At 46.0% G+C, this 17,497-nt stretch overlaps 1 protein-coding gene across 1 annotated transcript in view; it reads left to right on the top strand.

Annotated features, from left to right (window-relative positions):
• The window catches only part of LOC146187335 (cell adhesion molecule Dscam1-like), a 668,136-nt gene that overhangs the window by 282,783 nt on the left and 367,856 nt on the right, over positions 1–17,497 (top strand). The window contains exons 7-9 of the mRNA XM_084607643.1: positions 2,791–2,796; positions 5,851–6,015; positions 8,979–9,096. Coding sequence (XP_084463769.1) covers positions 2,791–2,796; positions 5,851–6,015; positions 8,979–9,096 — 289 coding nt within the window. The remainder of the gene's footprint in view (positions 1–2,790; positions 2,797–5,850; positions 6,016–8,978; positions 9,097–17,497) is intronic.

Raw genomic sequence — 17,497 nt, 5'->3', positions numbered from 1 at the left:
GCAGGTGTTTGGACAGGGGAAGGTGGGGGAGAGATTTGGTGTGTGCGCGATGGTTGTTGAAACGAATTCGGAAGGGGTTCTCGGTCTGCCCTATGTATTGCATTTGACACTCGCCACACTCGAGCATATATACCACGTTCCTGGAGTCACAATTCAAATTTCCGCGGATGGAGTGTTTAAAATCAGAGTGTGTGCTCTTTGCCGTGGTCGTTGTTTGCACGTGTTTGCAAACTTGACACCTATTTTTTCCGCACGGCATACAACCCACAATATCTGCTTTATCGATAGTAGAGTGTACTACATAATTTTGTAAATTTTTTGGTCGTCTGTATTTAACCCGCGGAACCACAGAAAAAATTTTGGAGAGGCGATCACTTTGTTCGATGATGTTAAAGTGTTTTTTTAGTATTTTGTTGATGTTCGGAAGGTTGTTTGCGAAAGTTAAGACCAGGTTTGAGCGGTGTTCATTTTGTGCTGCCGGCCGGTCTTCCCCAAATGTTTCATTGCGATCAATTAATCCCGCTTTTTGGATGGCATCATCAATAATAGTTGGCGGATAGTGCTGGTGTTTCAGAACCTCCCGCATACGGTTGGAATTTTCCTCGAAATCTTTTGAGCGTGAGCAGATTCGTTTGAATCTTATTGCCTGAGAGTATGGAATTGATGTTTTGCAGTGGCGCGGGTGGCAGCTTTTAAAATGAAGGTATTGTTGTCTGTCCGTGGGCTTTCTGTAGACATTGGTGATTAGTGCCCCGTCTTCAAATTGAATTAATACGTCCAGGAAGTTAATTTGAGTGGAGGAGTAGGTATGTGTGAATGAGATGTTGGGATGTATGTTGTTAAATGAGGTAATGAATTGAATGAGTTAATGTTCGTTTTCTGTCCATATGATAAATATATCGTCTAGGAAGCGTTTATAAAAGCTGTTTTTTGGGTACGAGCGTAGGAAGTCAGATTCAATGTCATCCATGAATATGTTAGCATAGTTTGGCGCCATTTTAGTTCCCATGGCTGTACCACTGATTTGTAGGTAATACGAGTTGTTGAATTCGAAGGAATTGAGTTTTAGAACCAGATTAGCGAGTGATGCGATGGCGGTTGGGCTAGGGGAGTTTGGGGCTTTGTGTTTTTCATATGATGTGATCAGAGCTTGGATCCCGTCCTCGTGCGGAATGTTCATGTAAAGGGACACCACGTCAAGGGTCACTAAAAGGGCTCCTTTGGGGACAGTAAATTTAGATAACTCTTTCAGGAAGTGATTAGTGTCGCGTATGTAAGATGTATGTTTGGGAGGGATATGTTTGATGAGGGAATCGATGTAGTTAGATATTGGTTCTGAGAGGGTGCCAATGCCGGATACGATTGGTCGACCGGGATGATTTTCTTTGTGCACTTTCGGGAGCATGTAGAAACGCCCTGGGGACGGATCTATTGCCTCTAGTGCCTTTCTTACTCGTGGTAGTATTTCCCCTTTCTCGGTGAGTTGCTTTAGAGTTTGTGTTATAATTTCCTGGTGTTCGGCAGTGGGATCTGATGGGAGTAATTCATAGAAATTTGAGTTGTTGAGTTGGCGATATCCCTCGTTAATGTAATCGTCTTTGTTTAAAATTACTATACCACCTCCTTTATCGGCAGGTTTGATGACGATTTCCGTTCGCTGCCTAAGGGATGTTAAGGCGTTACGTTCTTTTTTTGAAATGTTAGAGGGTCCGGGCCTATAGGTCTCGAAAGCGCGAAGGATGTCCCGCTGTACAGCTTTTATGTACAAATCCAGATGTTTTTCTCTCCCAGATCTAGGGGTCCACTGTTCCTGAGACCGGGGAAGTGAGGCAGAATTACTGTTAGGTTTTTCGAAACAATATTCCTGTAGTCTTAGGGTTCGTGAAAAATCGTCTAGATCCGTAAGTAATTTGTATTCGTCATATCGTCCCATATTTGCGAAGAATTTCAGTCCACGGGATAGGAGTGCTGTTTCTTCCGGGGTAAGTGCTGCGGTTGAGAAGTTAAGAATGTTATGCTGAAAGTGTGGTCTGTCCGGTGTTTGGTTAAAAGTGTTTAAGTGGGTTCTTGAATCGTTTGCTGTATGATTAGACTGATTTAAAAAATTAACAGGTTGTGGTATCGCGCCATATGCTCAAGGTTTATATAAGGGACGTTATCTCTTCGAAATTTTTTACACTTCTTAGTCCAAATTTCTGTAGCTCTCCTGCACTGGAAGACCTCAAGCTCGTTGCCCTCAGTTGTTGATAGTATAATGTTGTGGCGAACCCGCCCCCTCCTCCCGACTCAGCGATGCCAACGTCTCCTCGCAGTGATTTATGGTTATTTTCAGAAGGTTAAGTGATGCATTGTGGAGTTCTTGGCTCCAAGCCAATTTCTGGGCATTCGAAAGGTTGTTCATTGACGGAATTAAATCTACAAAAAGGCCCTTCGGTACCATATTCGACTGGAGATAAATTATAAGGGCTTTTACATGGAGCTGGTGCCTGATTCGTTTGTCTAAAATTTTTCTTGCTTTTAAGAAATGCTTGGAGTGCTTGGCATAATCTGAGGAGGGAGCAGTAGGCGGGCGAGCTCGGTCAGCCCGTCAGTCCCGCTTAATTCGCTGCGCTGAGCCGCAGCGTCGCCTGAGGTCATACCTTTGTTTCGGTTTAGCGGCGCTCTCTGGACGGTCGTTTTCATTGGAAGGAGGCTGTTGGTGTCCCGTTGGGTCTCTTGGAGTGGGCGTGCTGACGTCATTTCCGATGTCCTGCATGGTGGATCGAGCTTGCTGGGATCCAAGTGTTGCAGCTGAGAGTGGATCCATCCGGGATCGGGGCCTCGTCGAAGTGGAGACCGGGGATGTACCGCCTTGCACAGCAGGCGTCGGTAGTAGGGACGGGCGGTTTGATGATGGGCAGGTGGGGTTATTCGGTGTGGGATTTCCTGTTGTTCTGGATAGTTTGGCGGCGGCTGGAGGCGCAGTGAAATGTGGTGATCTTGGAGTTGGCAGCAGAGCTTGGCGAAGGGGCGTCTTCGTGAGTGTAGTGTAGCCTGAACCACTTGGTGGTAGGTTATGCGTGGCACGGCGGCATTTCAACCCAGATGTCCGTCCTTGGTTGATCAGATGCTCTGCTTCCTCAATGGTTGGGAAATCTGGTGTTGCGGGTGGACCAGCATCTTCACTGTTTTGTGATGGGACCTCAAAACAGCTGGCAGCTATTCGGGTGCTGTGCTCCATGGTGGGTTGGTGGGTTGGTGGGTCTTATCTGAGGTTGGCAGGTGGTCTTTCCATGGGGCCATGCAGTGCCGTTGAGCACTGAGGAGGAGGTTGAATATATTCCAGGCGAGCACCAGAAACACCTCCAAAACTTGGGTGCACTCCATCAGCAGCCAGAACTTTGGTAGCGGGAAAGGCCTCCAAGGAATGGTGGAGGTGGAACACGTTTTCGCCTTGAGAACACAATTCAATGAGTCCGTTGTTGAACTGCATAGCGCGTTGATTAAATTGATTCACCGTCCGCCAATTCCCGGAACCTCGTCGGCGGTTAGGAACCCGTGGTAGCACCAAAGTGGCATATACTACCTCGATTTCAGGCCGTGCAGCGCGGATGAGTTTAAGTGCACCCGCGTATATATATATATATATATATATATATATATATATATATATATATATATATATATATATATATATATATATAGGTGGCTTCTGCAGCGCGAAGCTGCATCTCTTAAGGTTGAACGGGGTCCCAGTGAGAAATGGTGAGGCGAGAAAAAAATCAGGAGATGGAAGCATAAACTAAGAAAAACATCGCCTACAGACACAGCGTTGCGGGCAGGACGTTCATCGCTTACGCTCCGCCTGAGATCCGCTCACCAAGGGGTGAGCCGACTTTGAATAAGAAATGCCAATTTGCTATAACAACGCTGTGAACTGAATTAGGGTTTAATGCTTTCTGGCAATTGGGAAATAGTTAAATGTTAATTTTGAACTCTGAAAGAAAGCCGGGCAGCTTGGTTGTCAGAGCTATGATTAATATTCTATAATTCACAAAGCGGCGGTCGAGAAAAGACATGTGGTTTTCTTTAATCATTTCCTGTATTATTTTAAGTGCTTGGTAATGTAAAAACATTTTCTACAAACCGTAAAGTTGAACTTTCTGGTTTATATGCTGTGTACGAAGTAGGCAGCTTGATTGTCTTGAAAAGTGGGTAGTCTGCTAATATATAAAGCCAATCAATCGCAGAGTTCATCGCACAAATATAATCATACACCCGAACAGGAAGTGCGGATAACTGAAATTTGCGCCCTCGTGCGAGGGCAGCGTTAATTACCCTGGCACCCTACTGCAGCGAGCCAGTGTCTTACAGGCATCACATTAAGTTTTCTAGGATTACCAATAGTATAGAAGCATCCTAAATAATCCCCCATAAAGTAGCTTGCGTGTGATCTAACACTATCCACAGAATTTCATTTAGTTGGGAAAGGTCCCGCAACAAGAACAACAACAAAAATGTGGAGTGAAGCAGGGCCAATTATAATCTCTTCTTTTAAGGGCATTACGTGACATCATTAATGGCTCCGGTCTGCGGCTCCGCCTGTGGGCCCCCGTCCACGTACTTTGCTATTAGAGCACTAATCCCTCAATTTGTACCTATTTTATCTCGCAGGTACTCATTAAAATAGGAAAAGAAAATAAAGGAAGAAGCGAGTAATTTCTCAATTATATGAATAATAATTATGTTCATGAGGTGATATTAAAACCAACAATATAATAAAATTTATTTCGAAGTCTGTTTCCTGACGGTAAAAATATTTATTCTGATGTGAGATGTTTCAGATTAGGTTCTCTCTTCTCCCTATTGTGTGCGCTAGCGTAGTACAACGCAAAGAAGCCTCCCACATCGCCATCGGGAAACTGTGAAAAGAGGGGGACCGGTCTGGTAGGGCTATTGTTTCCTCAGCTGCCGAACACCAGATGGAACCACCGCGAAGGAAGCGAACCTATGTCTAGAAGCACCATATAGGTATATACTGGAAAACATGGATACCACAATAACAGCCACCGTGTATCGAGACAGCGCTATTGCGGCACCACTAGCGTTTAGGTAGCTCAATGCAGTCAGGACTGTCATGGCATAGTTCAGGACTCGTTCTCAAGTTGTCTTCAAGATGTCATGAGTACTTTTGAAACGCCCTCCGCACACATCGGTACCCGGCACTTTTGTAGTCAACGTGAGAAGGGTCGATTGTACGCTGTGTTAAGAACAATCACCTGAGGAAAGGGAACTAAAACAGGAAAGAATGATTTGGCCAAATGCTGCTGTGCTCACTAGCAGGTGAGTCAACGTATACCCATGGAATTTCATTGCGAAAGCACTAACCTCGGAGGATACTACCACCAGCGAAATTTTGTCTTGCTTGTGGTGCAGCTGTCATTTGTGTAGAAACGCTTCATAACGGCAACTGCATAGCAACTCGTTGCCAAGGGAACGACAATCCCTGCACGCTTCATAACGGCAGCTGCATAGCAACTCGTTGCCAAGGGAACGACGATCCCTGCAGTATGGCTCCGCAGTCACGCAGGAATTCAATAAAAGAAAGGATTTAGTTGGTGACAAAATGTTTCTCATTCCGGCCAACTACATAAGGCTGGGTGACAGAAGAAGAAAACTTGTGCAACAGATCTTTTGAATTATACTAGAATTTCAACCAAAATTATCTACCTTTCTTTTTCATCTGAGCTCCAGGCCAATTTCCCCCAGCATATAGTTTAGTTTTTTTTCTTTTTATTCAGCGCCCTATCCTAGATTCAACGAAGTTGTGTAAACAGCCTCTAATCGGTGACACAAATCTCTCTGCCACAGCTGCGGGCAGCCTGCACCGGTACCGAGTGCTATCCCCATCGGGAGAACTGCTGGTGCGCAACGTGAGCTCGGCCGACGACGGTGTTTCCTACCGCTGCCAGACCAGGCACAAGCTGACCGGGGCCGTCAAGGTCAGCGACACCGCGGGGCGCGTCATCGTCAACCGTAAGTCGGTGCCTGGCACGGTGGTGTGTCACAGCAATTTCATAACTGCACGATGAACGGAGTGCTAGGCTTTAAGAGCGGTCATTGTATTTCTGCTCTCAAAACGAAAAAAAAAAAGGAATAGATGGAGACCGGACCAGCAAAACTTTACCTGGCTTGAAGCCACTTAATAAAACAAAGAACAGCAAAAGCTCAAAATAGAAAAAAAAAACGATTTAGAGGGACAATGACGAAGGAAACAGCAATAAAACTATCCTGCCAGACCCATAGAGAAAGGGTCCTAAAGAGGTGAACCCAGGCTTTTGAATGGTAACATCCAGAACTGCAAAAGAAAAAAACAGAAAACAAACAAGATAATCCAATAGCACTTTTAATAGAAATAAGCGCTTTCGAAGGAATGAGCCGGCTAGGCATGCAACACTGGTGTAACCTGTGTCCCATCATTACCCAATGGAGTTTTGCCAGGTTCGCAATCGTTATAACCGAGAGCAGGAGTTAAATGTACTTTTTTTTTACAAACCGGGTCATTCAATAAATGATTTTCAGCTACCTTAATTACGGAAGCACGTGCTTTCGGCTCAGTAACCTGAACTAGGCAACGCGAATCAATTTCTCGTCTCAAACGTTACAGATTATAAGCCAGAAATGCGTCAAGGATCTAGATTCCTTGATCGGCTGAACCTTTACATTCGGTAGCAATGAAGCCCACATTGCGAGTAAAACATGCTGGCGTCATGCGTCTGCAATAAAAATCCTTCATGAGTCGAAGAGACTCACACGCTATTTTGCCGTCGCACACCCTGCCGACCAATCGCCTCTCGACCCGCTCACATGACCTTGTGACGTCACCAATCTTTCGACCAATCCTAGAATTAATTAACTTTGCTGGCAAGTGCACTGTCCGAACGCTGATTAGTCGGCAGAGTGTGTGACGTCACACGATTACGTGACATGTCCGCGTCTGTAGGTGCTTTGGCAAGTCTTAGCCTTACAAGGACCTGTAAAGAAAGGAGAGTACGTTTGCTGAAAAGAAGACCTTGGACAAGGGCAAAATCGAACCGCTTCCCTTTAAATCGCGAGCCCGATTCAATTTGTGGAGGAAAGTTAATTCAGTGAGGTAATTTATAGGCCTTATGTAAGTGCTTCATACGGTAGAGTTGAAGTAGTTATACATTGCATTACAACTACACGTAGATGACACCGAGATTACTAACTAGTGCCAGTAAGCGGCCCTCTTAAATGACCGAGTGAGCAACCATCTTTATAGACGGGCTGGCACGATGGCCTACTCACGGAAGAGTGGGAGTAGGGACAGGGAGATCACATTTGGGCATGAATGCCTGCTTCACGCACAAACTTCCAGAGCAGCATAGGTCGGACTCGAGCGTCGACTTTGTGCGGTGTATTCACGGTCCAGGCTTTGAAAGTGGCGACATGGCCTGGAAGGCATTTTCTTCTGATGTCGTGGTAACCAGTTCGGTCCCACAACACGTCTTACACCGTGGGACGGACATATATACCTGTTGAATTTTATGCATATAACTATGTACAAGTGCTCGTTGTTTTCTTGCCAAGTGTCTGGCTGAGCTGCGAAAAAACCATGATGCCTGAGCCTTTTTATTCGACAGCAGTCACATCATCTGAGAGTGACTGCTCAGATTATGTGACTGAGAGACCCTCTATCATCTGAGAGAGCCTTTGCGGGGCCTATGTTTGAAAAGTTGGGCACTGCGAGGAAGCCTAGATGGGATGAGGTGGCGATTAACACACGTCTGCGCCTCGAGGGACAGCTGTCCTTGTCTGACCACGCTGACACGCCCGAACAGGTTGGGATCATTCGATTCGGGCCAGACGGAGTGGGTCGAGACAGAGCAGCCATCTTTTACAATATCGCTCGCTATTACTACTACTGCAACTACTACTACCTACTACTACTACCTACTACTACTACTACTACTACTACTACTACTACTGCTACTACTACTACTACTATTTCTACTGCTACTACTGCCACTGCTACTACTACTACTACTACTGCTACTACTACTACTACTTCTACTACTGCTACTACTACTGCTACTACTACTACCACTTACTACTACTTAGCACCACAACATAGCCTTGTTCCTAGCATTAATAGTTATTGCGGCTAATTCGAGCATGTATTTTGAAATACCTAAAATTTTTATTTAGCAACACCACCTAATGTTAAGTCAACCATGCTTTTACATCATATATTAACGATATTTAACGGTCCCCTGCGTCTTCATAGTAAAGTGGCAGGAAAAGTGGCCTGGTTATTTTCCAAGTTACATATAACTTATTCCGCTTGTAGTATTGAAACAACATTCGCTATAATTTGAAGTTGATGAATAAAAGGCTCTGGGTGTTCTTTACTTTCATTAAAAGCGCTTGGATACAGCATTTGTATACCGAGGAAGGGTATCTTCCTTATATCGGGAAGACATAATGGCCACCTAGCTGTTCAATAATATTTTGTTATTTTCTTCTAGCTAATAATGATGATTTTCGTTTCCCCTTATCTACTAATCGCTTATCTTTCTTCATCAGTTCACCAGCCCTTGCTTACTTGTTCGCACATTTTGAAAACTGACCTCACCTTTGGGAATGTTTCAATCCCTTATAGTGGCCTGGAATCTGGGGAAGGGTCCTGTACGGGACATTCGACATCCTTAGTCTGCATAATACCAATGCTATAGCCTAAGGTTGTCCGTCTCGAATTCAGACGTAGAAGATTACTTTGGCGTGAAACTTTTTTTCAACAGTGTTTAATTATGTCCACAGCCCTAACTAAGCCAGAACAGGACGTAGTTTGGGTCTCGTACGTAATTTTTTTTTCAACTGGCCCTTCTATCTTTTCTCTCTTTGTAAAAGTTTTATAAGAGAATAATAACAGCTGAAACTCACGATAACGTTCTCTTTTTTTTGCGTGCTCGTCGCAGCGTCGACTGGACCCTTTCAGCCAAGACACATCTTCAGTCGATCCACCGTGTCTGTCGACGAAGGGAGCACAGCAGAACTGGTCTGCGTCGCACATGGCTACACAGTTCCAGAATACAGGCGAGTAATGTAATCATTTTTGTTTCAATGTTGAGCTAAACGAGCAGAAAGGGGAGTCTTCTCTCACGCTACAACAAAGAAAGACATCCGAATTTCCTATAATAAAGATATTCTGCCATGTCCAGAAAGAAAAGAAAAACGTGTTATTTGGCAATATTCATTCATTCAATCATTCATTCATTAATGCATTCATTCATTCATTCCTTCATTCCTTGAAAGTTTTATTTCATACAATGCAGAACGTTGTCCCGGGTGACGTGGAAAAGTCACACACTGCCTGACGAGGCCACGCCACCCGGATGACAACTAATACATCCCCTAGTTATTCAATAAAGTGCGAACTCTTTCGCGCCCAACGAAGTAATCGAAAGAATTCGCTCCTCTCAGCTCGCACTTGACCTCGACAGTTATTTTTTCGAAACATTCAGAGGCCTCTATGAAGCATAAAACCGCCATATGTTGTGCGCTTTGATAGTGCCGATGTTTTCTTTCTCGCAGAACAGTTAAGTTGCATTCTGATTTCTTCGGTTCAAGATGTAGTTTAGCTAACTGTTTTATTTAGTAAGCACTGACTGGGTATTTCTGCGTGCATTCGGCTACCACTTTTTTCTCATCTTTTAGTTTAATTGTGTGCTGAAACTGGTTAGAACCCGTATACTGTCAAGGGCTGCAGTAAATGACGCTGCCATCACTCGGTGAAGAGCGCGATGACAAATTATTTGTTAAAAAAGCATGGCACACTGCCTTTCACTTTCGTATGTCTTTGTATCATATTCTGCCGCTTAGGAGAGTGATAGCTCTCCTGTTGGCAAATCTGCTACAGTGGCATAAAACGCGGTCCCAATATGGCAGCGTGTTGGTATTGTTCTGGAAATGTGTAAGACGGCAAGTTGCTAATACAATCCTAATACCGGGCCAACAGTACGTGCTGCATTGCATTTTTGCTATTTATGTTCTACGCAAGCACTCGCTAAGCTGTGTGGAAACCTGCACCGTTTTGTGAAGCAAGGGTATTGATTTGAGCGCAATTTTGAAGTGACCAAAATTTACTTCCGACCACAGTACATACATACATACATACATACATACATACATACATACATACATACATACATACATACATACATACATACATACATACATACATACATACATACATACATACATACATACATACATACATACATACATACATACATACATACATACATACATACATACATACATACATACATACATACATACATACATACATACGTACATACGTACACACATACGTACATACATACATACATACATACATACATACATACATACATACATACATACATACATACATACATACATACATACATACATACATACATACATACATACATACATACATACATACATACATACATACATACATACTATGCACCCAGCACCTCCACCACTTGTGAAAGAAGGCTAGACGATAAGGACAGCGAAGCCTTGTCTAGCGTTTTAATCCAATCACGAACCCAGGCGCGTGCCGGACCCGGCGCCGCGGGACGATGACGATGGTATGTACAAATGAAAGAAGAAGATCATGGCACATACAAATGAAAGAAGATCCACCGAAGGCTCACAATACATACATACATACAGTGAAACTTCACTTCAACGAAGTTCAATAACCTTGGTGAAAAGTTTGTTAAAGTGAAAGATCGCTGAACTGAAATTACTGCGTAGAAGCTTATTTCCGTTTGTTCCAAGTAACGCCGGGTGGTCAAATAATATCGCAACCATTTATTTGTCACTGCACTCATTTGCGAGTGAAGAATGCAGTACCTTTCTATAGCACTTTATAACTTACGGTTGCAGTGGACTTGAATTTAATCACTCTGTCCAAGCTCTCATGAACCTTGTCCGGCACAACTCTCTGCTAGGCAGTGAAGGCATAGACTTTCTCCAAGCAGATTATTGTTTCAGCGGATCATGGTTAACTAGCAATCATACGTGCCCCTTTCCTGAGGCAAAAACGGCTAATGGGACTGAAGCTTTGCTATGGCTAGCTATGACTGTGGAGCCGATTAAGCGCTCAAAGTCACGAATGTATATATTCGGCTGGCTACAGGCTTGTTTAGATAGCCAATTATATGCAACGCTAAATAACGGCTTTTTTTCTACACGTGATAATGAAGCGTGGGTGTTAAAGTAAAAATACTGAACAAAATTGCAGGTTGTGCTTTTTGAAGTGTTCAGTATGACGTTGGAGGCAGAGGTTGACACTGCGGGAAATGTCCGTAGAATTCAAATAAGCAAAACCTAAATTTCGGTAAAATGAAGGGCGTTTGCATAGTGTTCAATGGCGCTTCGGTGAGGGGCTTAAAAAAGTTCGTACAACTGAATACTTCGTTTAAATGACGTTCGTTCAAGTGGTATTTTTACTGTGTGTGTATATATATATATATATGAAGGAAAGAAGCCAACAGTCGGCGAGGCCAAGAAAAGCATTGGGGATTGTACTTTGCCTTTTTTTTTCAATTTTTACTTGATAATCACATAAATTAGTAATGTAATGTGTTTAAGTGAAAGATAAATAATATATATATATATATATATATATATATATATATATATATATATATATATATATATATATATATATATATATATATATATATATATATATATATTCGCTGCTTTTTAGTGGTGTCTCTCGGATCTTGGAGTTTGATGCAAAACAATCAGGGAAAGAATTGATAATATTCTCTATGTAGCGTTTCTGACTGGCCAAGAGGAGCGGGTTCACGTTAGTCTTAATGGCTGTAGAGGTCGCATTGTCAAGGAAGCACACTGGCCTGTACATTCTCCAAGTCTTCAAAGTAAGCGACCGTCGTATTCGCCGTCAACTGTTGGGGTTCATACGTCAAGTTTGTCACTAGCACTTCGACTTGCCCACGGACAAGTTCGACAAGGCCCCGTGCTACACAGACTTGTAGAGTGAGAAGCAGGGACATGTTAACTTCAGCAATGCCACGCGTACCGGTGCTGTGATCACATTCGACTGTGATGAACTTTCTCGCACGCGGAGGGATTGTTATGTGACCGCCACAGACGCGCAACATTGCTTTCCAAAAGTCCGTGTTGCTATCAACGGCTCGCTTGGTTGAAAACAATACCATGAGCTGCTCCCGAAGGTTTATAACAGCACCATGCTCTTGAAGAAAATACATGCCGAGAATCAGAATTTTGCAGCACTCTTGTATACGGCAAATGTGCCTGTTAAAGTAAAACTGCACATCTCTATGCGGCAAGGGCACATGCCAATCGGCGTCATCACATGGCCACCAGCGGTGCACATCATTGGTCCAGACCAAGGCGTCAGAACCTTACGGAGTGTCGTGACTAGCTGGCTGCTCATGACAGAAAAATCTGCGCCGGTATCCACGAGTGCGGTCACATCACAACTGTCGGTGGTTACAAAATTTCCCCGGAAACAATGCGTTCGCAGCACGTCGGTAAGTTCGTCGGATCGGGTCGTTGCCGTTCGGGCCGTCACGTCAAGTCCTTGGGTGGAGGCTGGTTAATCTGAGCTGAATGTGCCTCTGAATTTTCGAGAGGAGGAGTATCGACTGGGTGAAGGAAAACGCCTCGGGGATGACGATCGCGACTGCCGTTGCGGTGACGTCGGGTGCATTTCTTGAGCAGCCAGATATTCCTCAATCTCCTGTGGTCTTTCGCCACAGCGGGGTCGAGGCGCGTCTGGTGGAAATCCTCTCAAACCTATTCTCCGGTATGGGCAATTGCGAAGAATATGACCAGGCTGCCCGCACTGATAACAGAGCGACTGTCTGTTGGGCGTGCGCCACAAGTGCGCCTTGCTGATAGCAGGACGCAGGTCTTGTTGCGGCTCGACGGGGCGCAAGTAGCGAGGCGGTGGTCCGACAACAGGGCGGAATGGATGTGGCTCGGAGGCAGGTCGACGTAGGACATTGCTGTAGGTCATAATGCATGGTTACGATAATGGTGCTGATGGTGGCTGCACCTCTCGCCGGATTTCATCACGGATGACGTTTCCGGTAGAATTCATTGTAGGTGGAGCATCCAAATAGAGCATAGAAAGGGGACGAGCGAATACAGACGCAGGACAAGATCAAAGAAGGCACACACCACAACGCTAGACTTACAACTGATTTATTCCGATGAAGAAATGCTCGTTTTAAAAGAATGTTCTGGCTGCGCACACACCCTACACACAATTCACTTCACGCAGCACATGATAAAATGGCAATTATAATGGCAAACACTTGCACTCCCTTTCAGCGGAGTCCTTGGGGAAAAACCGAAGTTATCTTCGAAGGCTGCCAGCCGAGTATAAGTGGAAACAAGAAAGTTGGAAGTCATTGCTTACTTCCACAAGACTTCTCATGGTCTGAAAAAAGTGGCTCAGAAGTTCGGTGTCACTATGGTATTTTCTGCTCCCTGCAAACTTTCCGGTTTGTGTGGCCAAATCTCTGCGGACCAGTGCAAAACTGGTGTTTGTAAAACAAAACGCCAGACAATGTTCACTACATACGCAATGGGCGTGGTGTATTCAATCCCATTGTCGTGCGGAAAAATCTACATAGGCCGAACCGGACCATGCTTTAATGAGCGCTTGAGGCAACACCGCACAACTTTGGGCACTGGCACAGGAAGCAATTTAGCCTTAATTGTCAAGGAATGCTTATATTCTCCAAGTTTTCACACCGCCAGCATTATCGGTCGGGGGAAATCTAAACGTGAGCGTGCGCTACTAGAAGCATTCCTGAACGAAAAGAATAAGCAGAGATGCGTCAGTGATACTTCCGTGATTATCATCGAAAAGGAGTGCAAGATTTTATGATTATAATTGCCATTTCGTCATGTGGTGCGCGAAGTGAATTGTCTGTAGGGTGCGTTCGCAGGCAAGAAATTCTTTTAAAAGGAGCACTTCTTCATCGGAATAAATCAGTTGTAAGTCAAGTGTAGTGGTGTGCGACTTCTTTGCTCTTGTCCTGTGTCTGTATTTGCTGGTTCCCTTGCTATGCAATATGAACCAACGAGCCTAGCAGTTTACACTCCTTAGATCCAAGTAGAGGTTCTGCAGCTCTTCGCGGATAGTGCTCCTCACAAGCTCGCGCAGTGCCTCGTCCCTGGCTGCTGGCACGGATGCCGAGTAGGGTGTGGCCGCTACGCTTGCCTGACGGCCGTATTGGGTACTCCGTTCTAGCACTGAACTTTCCATGCTGGCAGCTTCTCTCGCGAAATCTGCGACCGTCCTGGAGGGTCGCGAATGAGGCCAGCGAACAGCTGTTCCTTCACCCCACGCATAAGGTGCCGTACCTTCGTTGCTTCAGACATGGTAGGGTCGGCCTGATTAAAAAGTTGCGTCATGTCCTCGACAAACATGGCCACGCTCTCATTGGACTTTTGAGGCCTCAAAGGAATGGCAATGCCTGCGTTTTCTTCGCGTTCACCCGAGCTGAGTGTTATAAGCAACTGACGGCGAAAGGCTGCCCAGTTGACAAAAGACGCCTCGTGGTTCTCAAACCACGTCATGGCCGAGTCTTGCAGCGCGAAGTACACACTCATTTGGTTCCGCTCGCCGTCTCATTGATTGAACGCGACCACACGGTGAAAACCTGCCAACCACTCTTCCACATACTCGAACCGGTCACCGTGAAATTATGGCGGTGATCGAGGCGCGAGAAAGAGGAACGGTGAGGCGTTGCCGGAATACTGGCTTGTCTGGCTGCCCGTAGTGGATGGCATGGCTGCTCGCACCGGTTGTGGTCAGCGGGTCGAACTCGGGTTTTAGGCCTCGGAGGCGACGGCTCGCTTTATGGATGGGAGTAGCGTCCTCCCGTCGATGAACAGCGTCACTGATGTCTTCGGGGGCAACGTACATGGAATTTTACCCAGCACGTCTATCAAATGTAACCAACAAACGTATCAAGAAGCAAAATAACCGAGCTGGCCCTTTTAATGAAGCAGTTTATCGCGTTGCGCGGGTGGGAGATCTGCGTAATAGTAAAACACTCAGCGGGGCAGGTTGGTGTGTCGTCTCTGTTGCGCTTAAATTTTTGACTGCGTCAATAGCCTGTTGATAAACATCGTGTGGTGTCGAATCGGTCGTATATCGCAAGATCTGACGTTTAATGAAGTAGACCTGACAGGAAGGGCATTTACAAGCGCAGGGACAAGTTCTTCAGTACGGCTGAGACACTCTCCGCGTAGAAGGAGGGATGGACAAAAAATGGATTCGAGACGTACTCCATTGGACTAAGGCCATCTTCGAACTTGAGAACAGGAAATGGGAGCAGGAGGCAGGAATGGCGTGTAGCGGCCTCGGAAGGTGTGAGAAAGACAGTCGAAGTATTAACGCTTTCACAGAAGAGTGGAACGAGGGCAGTAGAATATGGAGTATTGTCTGTGTCAATGGCGACGAGGAGTTTTGCAGAGCGGGTAGGGACTTCACTCAAGGTGGTATCACAAAAAGGAAAAAAGGCAACTTCTACGCGAGCGCAGTAAATAATGGCACGATGAGCGGAAAGGAAATCGTAGACCAGGATGATTTCGTGTGGGCAGTGAGACAGTACAATAACCTCGGCGGTGTATAAAAAGTCTTCGATAAGAACACGGGCCGTGCACGTCGCTGAGGTATGAATGCGCTGTGATGAGGCGGTGCGAAGCGAAATGTCGGAAAGTGCGGCGGTCACCTTGCGAAGTCGTCGGCAAAGAGCTTTACTGATGACGGATCCAGCACCACCTGTGTCGACAAGAGCGAGTGTTACTACGCCGTCGACACTTGTATTACCTTAGCTGGAGAACACGGAAGCCTTGAAACATCAAGCGCAGTTCTTGCCCCGGAAACTGCGACTGCTAGTTTCCCTCGACAGCGCCGGTAGAACGTCGTAGTAGCAGAGACGGTGAACGGCGATGATGGAAAGATGATCGACGAGTGGTATACGTTTGATTATCACGAAAGACGAAGTCGGAACTTGGCGGAGGTCTCGGCGAGGGCTGCTGGGTAACGTAAGAGTAGTTCCAGAGGTCAGGGCAAGAAAGTGGAAGGCGTTGGCGGCAAAGGCGTGCGACATGGCCCGGCAGCCTACAAGAGGAGTAGATAGGACGGTTGTCCGCTGTACGCCAAAGGTTCTTAGGGCGTCGACGTACCCTTGAAATAGGGACCTGGAATTTAGGTTCAGCCAATTGCGGAGGATAGAAGGAAGGGGCAGGTTGGTAGGACGCAGATGCAGATGGCATTAGCGGCCTGGCCACAACTTATGCGTACGTAAATGGTGCCGTTACCTGCGGTAGCACGAGGCTGGGCGGGAGCACGTAGCTGGCCGGAAGGACATTAGCGATGTGGTCTTGCACGACACGCCGTATGGTAGGGGCCAAAGACGGAGCCATTTCAGGAACAAGGCGGCCAGTATCGTGTAAGTGCGGGACAAGGGAGAGCTGGCGGGCGACCTCTTCTCGAACGAAAGCTTTGATTTGCTGAATCAAAGGGCTGTCCTCTGATGGAGTAGAGCCACTCAGGGCTAATGTAGAAATTGTGTCGTCGATAACACCGGACCGCCGCTTAGGAGCGCGCTGCTTACGGAGCTCGTCGTAGCTCTGGCAAAGTTTGATCACGTCGTTGACGGTGGCAGGATTTTACGCCCAGAGCATCCGACACGAGTCCTCAGAAATGCCCTTCATGACGTTTTTGATCTTATCAACTTCGGACATTAGTGGGCTGACACGTTTTCACAGGTCAACGACGTCTTCTGTACAACTGGTGAATGTCTCTTTGGTATGCTGAGCGCGATCACGCAAGCGTTGTTCTGCTCGGAGCTAGCGAACTCCAGGACGGCCGAGCACTTCTGCAAAATTCTTCTTAAATGCAGATCAAGGTGGCAGGCCTGCCTCATCGTTGCGAAACCAGAGGTTCGCTACGTCAATGGATAAAAGACTACGTTTCTTGACTTGATAGTGTCATCCCATCTGCTGTAACTGCTGACACGCTCATACGCCGACAACCAGTCGTCGACGTCTTGGTCGGCCGTGCCACTGAAGATGCATGGATCACGCTTCAGTAGAACGCCAGAATACCGGACCGTGGTTGGGACGGGCGAAGATGTCGAGAGGGTCTCGTCCGGCATGGTGGAAGCAGATGGCAATGGGCGGCTTCTTAGTTTCAGGGTTTATGGGAACGTAGCCAGCAGCACCTGCACCAATTGTAGTGTGTGTTTATTCAGTCGAGCCAGATGGCTCAGGATGAACTCGCAGTAGAGCGTCAGGCGTAGCGAATCACGAAGACAGCGACCAACGTCTTCGTCCTCGGGTGCGCCAGCACACGATACACGCCAGTGGCTATGACGATGAAGATTAGCACACTATAATATACAATATCTATATATATAAG

Source organism: Amblyomma maculatum, chromosome 6 (genome assembly GCF_055883805.1).
Source record: "Amblyomma maculatum isolate TAMU_Amacu chromosome 6, ASM5588380v1, whole genome shotgun sequence".
Classification (NCBI taxonomy): Eukaryota; Metazoa; Arthropoda; class Arachnida; order Ixodida; family Ixodidae; genus Amblyomma; species Amblyomma maculatum.
Note: the sequence above shows the minus strand (reverse complement) of the source record. Positions and strands in the feature narration are given on the sequence as shown.